General features: G+C 45.2%; 1 protein-coding gene across 1 annotated transcript; it reads right to left on the bottom strand.

The window, feature by feature from the left end:
- Positions 1-441: 441 nt before the first annotated feature.
- On the bottom strand, positions 442-11,273 carry LOC120039202 (NTPase KAP family P-loop domain-containing protein 1-like). The gene is made up of 10 exons (XM_038984694.1): positions 11,004-11,273; positions 9,008-9,172; positions 8,395-8,631; positions 6,301-6,516; positions 3,932-4,045; positions 3,406-3,783; positions 2,542-2,613; positions 2,357-2,458; positions 1,969-2,163; positions 442-735 (listed from the first exon to the last, which is right to left on the bottom strand). The coding sequence occupies exons 1-10, from the start codon at positions 11,271-11,273 to the stop codon at positions 442-444; spliced, it is 2,043 nt and encodes a 680-aa protein (XP_038840622.1).
- Positions 11,274-13,570: the final 2,297 nt, after the last annotated feature.

Here is a 13,570-nt window from a genome sequence, read left to right on the forward strand (position 1 = left end):
CTGTATATTTATGACATTTCGGCCTTACCCAGGCCTCCTCTGAGACCATATTTCATCTGTAGGTGCTACAAAGTTAAACTTGGTGTCATACGAAGCTTTACCACTCTGTAATATGAGTAGTATTCAACTAGAGACCCTTTTTGTTATACTTTTTAATAGTTTTATTTTTTGTGTGTGTTATTTCATTTTGTTGGTTGACAGTAAGAAAGTCCCTTTGACATGTATCCAGTAGCAGCGCCACCTAGTGTCTGGTTTGAGCAACTGAAAGCTCTATAGATACAACAGGAGCTGGTAGAGGAATGCAGTTCACTGTTATTACACAATAGGTAGGTAGGTTCTCATGGGTACTACACATCAATACACAGACCATTCTCACAGATCATCCGTCTGTATATGTATCAGATTACATCCGTTTTCATGCATCTCTATCTCACCACGGCATCAAGAAAAAGACAGATTTAATGTTGACCCGTGGCCGTGGGGACCGAACTGAGGTTGTTTAGACTGCTGATTGGTCAGTTGTTTGGGGTTTAGGTTTAGGGACGTGGCCTTGGCTCCACCTTGGGGCCTCCCACCGATACCCAGGAAGTGGAGTCTGAAGGTCGTCCACTCCCCGAAGGTCATCTGGAGCAGCTGTTTGAGGTCGTCGGGATCCCCGAAGACCAGCGCCTGGCCGGTGAGGTCATTGCTACGGACGATGTCTGCGTACTTCTCAGGGAGGTTCAACCTCGCCAGCTTTTGGGGAATTTGGAAAGATGCAGAACATAGAAAGAAGATCAAAAACATGTTTGGGGAGGCAGGTAGCCTGGTGGTTAGAGGGGGAGGCTGGTAGCCTGGTGGTTAGAGGGGGAGGCAGGTAGCCTCGTGGTTAGAGGGGGAGGCAGGTAGCCTGGTGGTTAGAGGGGGAGGCAGGTAGCCTGGTGGTTAGAGGGGGAGGCAGGTAGCCTGGTGGTTAGAGGGGGAGGCAGGTAGCCTAGGTGGTTAGAGGGGGAGGCAGGTAGCCTAGGTGGTTAGAGGGGGAGGCAGGTAGCCTGGTGGTTAGAGGGGGGAGGCAGGTAGCCTGGTGGTTAGAGGGGGAGGCAGGTAGCCTGGTGGTTAGAGGGGGGAGGCAGGTAGCCTGGTGGTTAGAGGGGGAGGCAGGTAGCCTGGTGGTTAGAGGGGGAGGCAGGTAGCCTGGTGGTTAGAGGGGGAGGCAGGTAGTCTGGTGGTTAGAGGGGGAGGCAGGTAGCCTGGTGGTTAGAGGGGGAGGCAGGTAGCCTGGTGGTTAGAGGGGGAGGCAGGTAGCCTGGTGGTTAGAGGGGGAGGCAGGTAGCCTGGTGGTTAGAGGGGGAGGCAGGTAGCCTGGTGGTTAGAGGGGGAGGCAGGTAGCCTGGTGGTTAGAGGGGGAGGCAGGTAGCCTGGTGGTTAGAGGGGGAGGCAGGTAGCCTGGTGGTTAGAGGGGGAGACAGGGTAGACTGGTGGTTAGAGGGGGAGGCAGGGTAGCCTGGTGGTTAGAGGGGGAGGCAGGTAGCCTAGTGGTTAGAGGGGGGAGGCAGGGTAGCCTGGTGGTTAGAGGGGGAGGCAGGTAGCCTAGTGGTTAGAGGGGGGAGGCAGGTAGCCTAGTGGTTAGAGGGGGAGGCAGGTAGCCTAGTGGGTAGAGGGGGAGGCACGTAGCCTAGGGGCTAGAGGGGGGAGGCAGGTAGCCTAGTGGCTAGAGTGTTGGACTAGTAACCGAAAGGTTGCTAGATCAAATCGCAGAGCTGACAAGGTAAAAATCTATCATTCTGCCCCTGAACAAGGCAGTTATAACCCACTGTTCCTAGGCCATCATTGGAAATAGGTTAACTGACATACTGACTTGCCTAGTAAAATAAAGTTAAAATAAAACAACGTATTTATCTGAGGTCTAAAGGTGGCTATGGACCCTGGTCTAAAGGAGTGCACTATATAGGGAATAGGGTGCCATGTGGTACACAGCCAACCCCTTACCGCTTTGCAGACATCCTCAGAGGTCATGTTGATAACAGTCCTGATGTTGAGAGGAGCCAGGTTCCTCCCCCACCCAGAATTCTTCAGTCTGGTGGTCCCTCTGATCCGGGCCAGCTCCCTCCTGATAGAATGATCCAGGTTAACCGTGGTCAGCTTGAACCTCTCCGCGTCCCTCACGCTGAACTGGAAATGCACCTGGAGGATTGGAAGATGAAGATGAAATGTGCTGAGTGTTGGAGAGATGCGAGCGCACACACAAACAAACACACACACACAAACACACAAACACACACACACACACACACACACACACACACACACACACACACACACACACACACACAGGTCGCTGGTTCAAATCTCGAAGGAGCGTAAAAGGAACACACACCTTGAGGAACATCTCAAACATCTCTGGATCTCCGTCCTGCTCCAGCAGGTCTTCGATCTCCTCCCTCATCATGTGAAGCTCCATCCTCGAGTCGCTGAACACCTATTATAATATATATAATAATGTATTAATAATACATCATAATTATAGAATTTCATTATAATAATATATGCCAGTTAGCAGACCTCCCACAAAGTCTTGGACTCGTCGACGACGGCGACATCGATCTCTGCTCTCTGCTGCTCGTCCTCCAGACACTGTAGGATCCAGCTGAGACGACAGGGCCAATGGTTGGCAAGAACGACCTGTAATGTAGTGATCATTACTGTTAATCCAGTCCATGTTTCCATTACATTACAGACTGACACTCAGAATTCCATTCCACGTTTTACTCTAATGTAGTGATCATTAATGTTAGTCCAGTCCATGTTTCCATTACATTACAGACTGACACTCAGAATTCCATTCCATGTTTTACTCTAATGTAGTGATCATTAATGTTAGTCCAGTCCATGTTTCCATTACATTACAGACTGACACTCAGAATTCCATTCCACGTTTTACTCTAATGTAGTGATCATTACTGTTAATCCAGTCCATGTTTCCATTACATTACAGACTGACACTCAGAATTCCATTCCACGTTTTACTCTAATGTAGTGATCATTAATGTTAGTCCAGTCCATGTTTCCATTACATTACAGACTGACACTCAGAATTCCATTCCATGTTTTACTCAGGCAGTAGTTGAGCTACAGAGCTAGTGAAAAACAATGCATGTAGCTATCCCCACGATGCATGTAGCTATCCCCACAATGCTTTCAGTAAAGTTCAACAAACATATCAGACGCCCCAACCGACTTACGTTTTTCTAATCGTATCATTTGTGACTCCCTCGCTCCCCCATTCTCCCTCCCTCCCTCCCCCATTCTCCCTCCCTCCCTCCCTCCCTCCCTCCCTCCCTCCCTCCCTCCCTCCCTCCCTCCCTCCCTCCCTCCCTCCCTCCCTCCCTCCCTCCCTCCACAACATAAAGAGGGGTGTTACAGTACCCAGGCAGCGATGTTCTCTGGCGGGGGCAGCTCAGTCTTCAGAGCCTCCATGAGCACCACGGTCACCCTGATGGAGTTGATGACCCGTCTCATGGACATGGTGTCATCAGAGATGTAGTGGTGGAGATTCCCTCTGTTACTGGACAGAATGCTCTCCAATGCAGATTCTATCATCTTGTCCACCTCGTCCTCACTCAGCGCAAACGCCACGTGCGCCTCCTTGATGTGGTTGTTGTCTATCAAAGGAATATTGGCCTCCTTCAAAACACTTGACGTCGGGCTGCCCAGGTCCAGCTCTCTCAGCTCGATCCCCTTTGACCCATGACCCTTGACTTCTTCCGTGATCTCTGATTGGCCGCTAACGATATTGTAGAACACCTTGGGAGAGAGACGGAGAGAAATAGAGAGCGGAAGAGAGGGAGAGAGAATTGTTTTGTTTTTTTACACAGTTTGGAAGCATTACAGATTATGAATGGCAGCAAAGGCAGAGTTATTTGATACAATGTATCCATTTGATATAGAACACCTTGTGCTTGGAGGCGTGGCAGAGCGGCGGTATGGTGAAGGCCAGGGTCACGATGCGGTTCAAGAAGGCGTAGGCTCTGTCTTCTTGACTGAAGCACCCGTCTGCATAGTTCACCTGTTGGAGAGAAACAAACTGTGTTAGTTCATAATGAAAGCCATTATTGCCCTATTCACATTTTTCCACTGTAAATCATTTTTATTATATCGATATTGATTCACATTCTTCCAGTGTAAATCATTTAAATAGTCAACGTTTCAGCTCTTTTTTAAATTTATTTATATTTTTTATTTCACCTTTATTTAACCAGGTAGACTAGTTGAGAACAAGTTCTCATTTACAACTGTGACCTGGCCAAGATAGAGCAAAGCAGTGTGACACAAACAACAACACAGAGTTACACCCTCTTACTATTATAATTTACTACTACACTGTATATACTTATTTCTGTTTAGTACTGAACTCAACCCTGGGATTTAAAACGCGTTTTCCACAGGGCTTCATTCTGTGACCGCTGTTGTTGATTCAAACTTTAGAAATCTGTCTGCATATTTTAAAGACATGGTATTGTAAGACTTGGCATTTTAAGACTTGGCATATCGGGTGTAGTGAGATAACCAACGGGCTGGACCATTCTCTTCTCATCACTCATCTTGAAAAAAACGATGCAAAAAAACGTGGAAATTAAATGATCCTCCATCATTAACACAATGAAAACATCTATTGATTTATTACTGAAATAGTATGGGTGAATAGAAAACTAATTGGCACAATTTAAGGCCAAGTGGCAAACAGTAATGCAGGCACTAGGGATGGGGGTGTCACGCCCTGACCTTAGAGAGCCTTTTTATTTCTCTATTTGGTTAGGTCAGGGTGTGACTCGGGTGGGCATTCTATGCTTTCTGTTTCTTTGTGTTTGGCCGAGTATGGTTCCCAATCAGAGGCAGCTGTCTATCGTTGTCTCTGATTGGGAATCATACTTAGGCAGCCTGCTTTCCACCTGAGTTTGTGGGATCTTGTTTTTGCACAGTTACTAGGTAGCCTGCAGAACGTTACGTTTGTTCATTCTTTTGTTGTTTTGTTGGTGTTCATTTTAATAAATACGAAATGTACGGCTACCACGCTGCACCTTGGTCTGATTCTAACGACAGACGTAACAGGGGGTGTGGTCAGGGATGGGGGGTGTGGTCAGGGATGGGGGTGTGGTCAGGGATGAGGGTGTGGTCAGGTATGGGGTGTGGTCAGGTATGGGGGTGTGGTCTGGGATGGGGTGTGGTCAGGGATGGGGGTGTGAGCCTGCGGGTCTGGCCATTGTTTGTATGAGTCTGTCTGTAAGTTGTTGTTCGTATGTATAGAAATCAATCTGATGACTCTTAGTCTACCTGTTGAACCAGGACCTCAGGGTTGACTGATGTAACAATATGTACCTGTTGAACCAGGACCTCAGGGTTGACTGATGTAACAATATGTACCTGTTGAACCAGGACCTCAGGGTTGACTGATAACACAATATGTACCTGTTGAACCAGGACCTCAGGGTTGACTGATGTAACAATATGTACCTGTTGAACCAGGACCTCAGAGTTGACTGATGTAACAATATGTACCTGTTGAACCAGGACCTCAGGGTTGACTGATGTAACAATATGTACCTGTTGAACCAGGACCTCAGGGTTGACTGATAACACAATATGTACCTGTTGAACCAGGACCTCCGGGTTGACTGATAACGCAATATGTACCTGTTGAACCAGGACCTCAGGGTTGACTGATGTAACAATATGTACCTGTTGAACCAGGACCTCAGGGTTGACTGATGTAACAATATGTACCTGTTGAACCAGGACCTCAGGGTTGACTGATGTAACAATATGTACCTGTTGAACCAGGACCTCAGGGTTGACTGATAATAGAATATGTACCTGTTGAACCAGGACCTCAGGGTTGACTGATAATAGAATATGTACCTGTTGAACCAGGACCTCAGGGTTGACTGATAATACAATATGTACCTGTTGAACCAGGACCTCAGGGTTGACTGATGTAACAATATGTACCTGTTGAACCAGGACCTCAGGGTTGACTGATGTAACAATATGTACCTGTTGAACCAGGACCTCAGGGTTGACTGATGTAACAATATGTACCTGTTGAACCAGGACCTCAGGGTTGACTGATGTAACAATATGTACCTGTTGAACCAGGACCTCGGGGTTGACTGATGTAACAATATGTACCTGTTGAACCAGGACCTCAGGATTGACTGATGTAACAATATGTACCTGTTGAACCAGGACCTCAGGGTTGACTGATAATACAATATGTACCTGTTGAACCAGGACCTCAGGGTTGACTGATATTACAATATGTACCTGTTGAACCAGGACCTCAGGGTTGACTGCCAGCAGAGAGATAAAGGGGGACTCCTCATCAGAGAGCAGTATACTGATAGCATCCAGGACACCAACGATCTTCTTAGGAGCACATCGGTCCAGGTTAGTGATCTCCAGAACCACTCGGATCCTCCTCTGCTCAAACACCTCCATGAACTGGATGAACCTGGACAACAGGCACATCTCCTTCCTCACCTGGGAGAGAGCGAGAGAGCGAGAGACAGAGAGAGACAGAGAGAGAGACAGAGAGAGAGAGAGAGAGAGACAGAGAGAGAGACAGAGAGAGAGACAGAGAGAGAGAGGGAGCGAGAGAGGGGGGGGCGAGATAAAGAGAGAGGGTGGGAAGGGAGAGAGAGAGAGAGAGAGAGTGGGAGGAAGGGAGCGAGAGAGAGGGGGTAGGATGAGAGGGAAAGAGAGAGTGGGAGGAAGGGAGCGAGATAGAGAGAGAGAGGTAGGAAGAGAGGGAGAGAGAGAGAGAAAGAAAGAAAGAAAGAGAGAGAGAAAAAAGTTGGAGAAAGCAGGTTAAGGAACTGATTCATTTGTCAAAAGTTGGTCAATTGATCTAAAGTAGTGCACTCTGTAGGGAATCGTGTGCCATTATATCCTCCCTCACCTCTGTCATGACGTTGCCTGCTTGGGTATAGCAAGCCCCATCCCCCTCTCCCTGCCTCTCCCTGCCCCCTACAACCCATGCTGTGGTCACAGAGAGACATCGTAAATTCCTGAGAATCTCCTCATGGCCAAACAGTATTTGAGAGAGGGTAAACTTTCAGGACAAAGGAAGTTTCTTCCACCTCACAGAACTTGAGGTACGAACAGATTTCATGTTCCTGCAAAAGTATGGAAGATTGGTGAAGAGTCCAGCTATTAACATGTCCGTTTGTCCCCATGTGGGAAACTCATGAGAGACTGTGGGACCACATTACCATACCGCTGTTTATATAATAACCTCAGATATGAGGTTTACATCTGATTGTTGTATAAAATGAATGAGTGAGTATGATACTGTTTGTATTGTGTAATATGATTTTGGACTGTTTAATGAAGAAAAATACAAATCCCTTTTTGATTTGAAGTCCGAGGACCCGCCCCAGAGCCAGTTGGGTCAGACACCCTGGGACAGCCCCTCTCTGCTATCTGAATAAAAGCTAAACTCTGAGAAATTATCATTAGACCATGTTTTTCTCCATAGGGGGAGAACGAAGGTTAAGTACCATTGCTGAATCTTTAACCATACCACGTGGTTAAACTCTTAGATGAATAAGAACAAGTCCTTGATATTGACTACTAGTCTGCAGCTAGGAATTCGGTATCATTGAACGCGAAGAAAGACAACCGCCGAAACATCCATTCTATAACGAATGTCACTCTGAACTATCCACAATAAACAAAGACAGAAAGACGGATCAAACCCTCCAACAAAAACGAACTTCTCTCCAGCGATCAAGACGACACACAATGAGCGTAAATATATATATATTGATTGCAATTGTTCCCGAATGAGTGAGCGTTCATGTGTAAAGGATTAGCATGTCAATTGTTATAATTATGAACTCTGTAGTGACTTCTTGGTCGAACGCCAATTTTCCCTTTGTCTAACAAGCCGCCATGCCGGTTCAGCCCACTAGGGCATATTTCTCCCATCATTTCATGTAACCATTTTTAAGTTTGTTTGTTTGTTTATGCATTTCTGTGAATTAATTAGTTAGTAATAAATAAATGATTTAAGACAATTGATGTATGGATGACTCATAGTGAAGACTGGGTTCGTGCAGATAACCAACAATTTACGACGTTTGGAATGAGACTAACGTGAGGTAAAATAAATAAATCATTAATCAGAAGACTATTGATCAGATATGAAAATATCTGAAAGGTTATATTGGGAAATTATAACTTTGTAATCTGACTACTTTCCCTGGTGCTCCCAAATTCATAGTTAATTAGTTACGTTATTACTCAGTTGATCGCGTAATCCCTAATTACAGGAATCTTTGATAAAAACTATAAGTCTTCAATTTAATGATAGCAAAGACACGACACCTCGTTCATGAACCCCAGTTGGCCGCTGACCCTCTCGTTGTCCAGCGCCTTACGGACTTTCAGGTCCTGGTTGAAGATCAGGTTCTTTCCCATCTGGAAGATGAATCGTAAAGCTGCTGCTGCAGGGACCCCCATGACAGCGAACGCCAGGCCCTCCAACACCCCGGCCCCACTTTGGCCTTCACTCTGACCTTCTCCTGTTCCATTTCCTGATCCCAGTCCGTCCAGCTCTGGTGCTTCTGGAACCCCCTGGAAGCCATACTTCACCTATAGATGCAGGAACACGAGGTCAGGACAACGTCGTATTCAGTGTTCACTGAGTAGTTTGCTGAAATTCACAATGAATGTGTTATTTTTCCATCTTAATGCTGATTGGTAAAAATGTCATGCTGTCAAAGATTCCCTCACTCGTAGTCATATTGTATCACCTTGCTTCACTGGTCCCTTTGTTTACAATTCTTCCTCATTTATGCTAAACATATTATGGGATACTAGAACATGAATGGACCTTGTTACTATGGGTCTATCCCAGGTTGGAACCCTGTTCCCTACATAGTGCACTACTTTTACTCCAAGGTAGTGCACTTTGAAGGCAAAAGGGAGCCATTTGGGAAGCAGCCTCTAACAACCTTCTGATCCTCACCAGGAAGACGAGGACTATGAGAGCAGCCAGCAGCAAGGCCAGGACCAGGGACCAGAGAGGGAAACAGCAGAACTTCTTAGATCTCCACTCTGACGATGTGTTTTCAATCACCTTCTTCCTCACCTCATCCTCCTCGTCGTGCTGCGCCACGCGGTACAGGCCCAGCTGAAGAACAACAAGAATACTTTATTGTCCATTATCTTGATGTTTCCAGTCAGATCTGGGTTTGGAACTGACAAAGCTCTCACCTCTTATTTGATTTAACCATTATTTATCCAGGAAGTCCTGTTGAGGTCAAAGGACCTATTTTATGAGGGATACCGCTAACCTCTAGGCTACCTACCTGAAGTTAACCTCTAACCTCTAGGCTACCTACCTGAAGTCAACCTCTAACCTCTAGACTACCTACCTGAAGTCAACCTCTAACCTCTAGGTTACCTACCTGAAGTTAACCTCTGATCCTTACCTCTAACCTTCCAGCTAGCACCTAACCTTCTGAGAACCACATGTTTCGTAGAGCTTGGTGAGAGTGTGGTTGTCCTATAGTTATTTTGCATACATCCTTCCCACAACGTTCTGGGAATGGTGCAGGATACCCAGCTAGCACATAATGTTCTGAGAACCATATGTTTCTTAGGTGGGAATTTCAGTACTTCAGCATAACTGTCACGTTCTTCGTAACGAGGAGACCAAGGCGCAGCGTAATTTGAATACATTATTTTTATTAACAACGAACACTTAAACAAACTAACAAAACGAACGTGAAGCTATAATAACTGAGTGCTGACATGCAGCTACACATAGACAATAACCCACAAAACCTAAATAGAAAATGGCAACATAAATAGGATCCCCAATCAGAGACAACGATAAACAGCTGCCTCTGATTGGGAACCAATTCAGGCCACCATAGACCTACAATAACCTAGACTTACAAAAACTCCATAGATCTACAAAAAAAACCTAGACAACACAAAACACGCATACCCACCCACGTCACACCCTGACCTGACCAAAATAAATACAGAAAACAGTTATAACTAAGGTCAGGGCGTGACAGTAACATTTCCTTCCGGTTTCCTCATTGTTCTATTTAAAATAATGTTCTCAAATTGTTCCGAGAACGTTAAGAACCAACGTTCTGTGGGAATTTCAGTACTTCATCATAACGTTTTCTGCAGGTTTCCTCATGGTTCTATTTAAAGTCATGTTATCATAACATTAAGAAAACAAATCATTAAAAACATACAAAAACGTTAGTAACGTTCAAAATACGTTCTAAGAATGTAATTTAAAAACATATACATTCTGTTCTCAGCATCAACAAGACTCTATTCTCTATCTTGTTAAAGTGTGTTCAGGTGTGTTGGCTGAGCCCACTACATTGGTCACGCCTGATCTTAATGAGTGCTTGTTTACTTTGAAACGGGGTCTGTTTGAACAGACTAAAAGGAACAGCTTTTGTATGAGTATAAAATAAACATTGCATGTTAGCTCCATCCTAGTGGCGCAGTGGACTAATTCCATAGGTTTGAATCTCACTGACGCCGTGCCACAATAAAAAATCAATGTGTTTGATACCTAAGCAAAACAGTTAACCCCAACTAAGCTAACAGTGCAATCAAAAGTCTTATTGAAACCTTCTCAGAATGTTAACTCGTCATCTTCAAATAACCTATAATTTTTGTTCTCAGAACTTTAATAAAACCTTCCTGGTAAACGTTCAGGGAACCATAGTAAAGCGCTCTCAGAACCTCCCCGCAACCTAAGAAGGTACATTCCCAGAACAGGCAAAACATTCACTTCCATTCTCAGAACGTAAAAAAAAACAAGTTCAGTTTTACGGGAAACGTATGGCTTCATTCCCATAACCAATGGGAAACCAAAAACGTACGTTCTCACAACCTCCAAGGAACCAAATGTGCTAGATGGGCTCTGACCTCTAACCTCTAGGCTACCTACCTGAAGTTAACCTCTAACCTCTAGGGTAACCCACCTGAAGTCTCCCGAAGCTCTCCTGCAGTGCCAGGCACAGTCTCATCACCAGCCCTGCCCAGAGGAGGTCACTCCCGGCAAAGTGCCATGCGGAGAACCGAACGTAGATGAACCGGACATTCTTCTGTCGCTGGTTCTCCTCGGTCCAGACAGGTCTGTAGAACAGCAGCCTGCAGATCAGAGCTAGGAGACCAGTGATGGAGGCTTTGACGGAACGAGGCTTGGACCTGCCCTGGTAACTCTGCTCCCTCCTCTCTGCCTCCTGCTCCATGTGGACTAGTCAAGGAGCGAGCAAGAGAGAGAGAGAGAGAGAAAGAGAACAATGAGATAAGGATATGTTCCTTCTAGCTCTGGGCTTTAGGGCTACTTTCTAACGCTGAGCATCCTGCGTGGATGAAAATCCTCAACACTCTTTATGACAGGATCATATTGTGTGTACCTACCCTCTATATGACAGGATCATGTTGTGTGTACCTATCCTCTATATGACAGGATCATGTTGTGTGTACCTATCCTCTATATGACAGGATCATGTTGTGTGTACCTATCCTTTATATGACAGCATCATGATGTATCTACCCTCTATATGACAGGATCATGTTGTGTCTATCCTCTATAAGACAGGATCATGTTGTATCTACCCTCTATAAGACAGGATCATGTTGTGTCTATCCTCTATATGACAGGATCATGTTGTACCTACCCTCTATATGACAGGATCATGTTGTACCTACCCTCTATAAGACAGGATCATGTTGTGTGTAACTACCCTCTATGAGACAGGATCATGTTGTGTCTACCTACTCTCTCTAAGACAGGATCATGTTGTGTCTACCTACCCTCTATAAGACAGGATCATGTTGTATCTACCTACTCTCTATAAGACAGGATCATGTTGTGTCTACCTACCCTCTATAAGACAGGATCATGTTGTGTGTACCTACCCTCTATGAGACAGGATCATGTTGTGTCTACCTACCCTCTATGAGACAGGATCATGTTGTGTCTACCTACCCTCTATAAGACAGGATCATGTTGTGTGTACCTACCCTCTATGAGACAGGATCATGTTGTGTCTACCTACTCTCTATAAGACAGGATCATGTTGTGTCTACCTACCCTCTATGAGACAGGATCATGTTGTGTCTACCTACTCTCTATAGGACAGGATCATGTTGTGTGTACCTACCCTCTATAAGACAGGATCATGTTGTGTGTACCTACCCTCTATGAGACAGGATCATGTTGTGTCTACCTACTCTCTATAAGACAGGATCATGTTGTGTCTACCTACCCTCTATGAGACAGGATCATGTTGTGTCTACCTACTCTCTATAGGACAGGATCATGTTGTGTGTACCTACCCTCTATAAGACAGGATCATGTTGTGTGTACCTACCCTCTATGAGACAGGATCATGTTGTGTCTACCTACCCTCTATGAGACAGGATCATGTTGTGTCTACCTACCCTCTATAAGACAGGATCATGTTGTGTGTACCTACCCTCTATGAGACAGGATCATGTTGTGTCTACCTACTCTCTATAAGACAGGATCATGTTGTGTCTACCTACCCTCTATGAGACAGGATCATGTTGTGTCTACCTACTCTCTATAGGACAGGATCATGTTGTGTGTACCTACCCTCTATGAGACAGGATCATGTTGTGTCTACCTACTCTCTATAAGACAGGATCATGTTGTATCTACCTACTCTCTATAAGACAGGATCATGTTGTGTCTACGTACTCTCTATAAGACAGGATCATGTTGTATCTACCCTCTATATGACAGGATCATGTTGTGTCTACCCTCTATAAGACAGGATCATGTTGTGTCTACCTACTCTCTATAAGACAGGATCATGTTGTATCTACCCTCTATATGACAGGATCATGTTGTGTCTACCCTCTATAAGACAGGATCATGTTGTGTGTACCTACCCTCTATAAGACAGGATCATGTTGTGTGTACCTACCCTCTATAAGACAGGATCATGTGGGGTCTACCTACCCTCTATAAGATAGGATCATGTGGGGTCTACCTACCCTCTATAAGACAGGATCATGTGGGGTCGACCTACCCTCTATAAGACAGGATCATGTTGTGTGTAACTACCCTCTATGAGACAGGATCATGTTGTGTGTACCTACCCTCTATGAGACAGGATCATGTTGTGTCTACCTACCCTCTATAAGACAGGATCATGTTGTGTGTAACTACCCTCTATAAGACAGGATCATGTGGGGTCTACCTACCCTCTATAAGACAGGATCATGTTGTATCTACCTACTCTCTATAAGACAGGATCATGTTGTATCTACCTACTCTCTATACGACAGGAGTATGTTGTGTGTACCTACCCTCTATAAGACAGGATCATGTTGTACCTACCCTCTATAAGACAGGATCATGTTGTACCTACCCTCTATATATCTGAGGATCATGTTGATGCGGTTCTGACATGATGAGTAGAGGCCCACCGTGGCAGGAGAGGACACTTTAATCAGAGTCGTGGACAGAGCGTACGCATAGATGTGATCCGACGGCAAATCTATACAATCAAAA

The sequence above is a fragment of the Salvelinus namaycush genome, unplaced genomic scaffold (genome assembly GCF_016432855.1).
Source record: "Salvelinus namaycush isolate Seneca unplaced genomic scaffold, SaNama_1.0 Scaffold26, whole genome shotgun sequence".
NCBI classification, from domain to species: domain Eukaryota; kingdom Metazoa; phylum Chordata; class Actinopteri; order Salmoniformes; family Salmonidae; genus Salvelinus; species Salvelinus namaycush.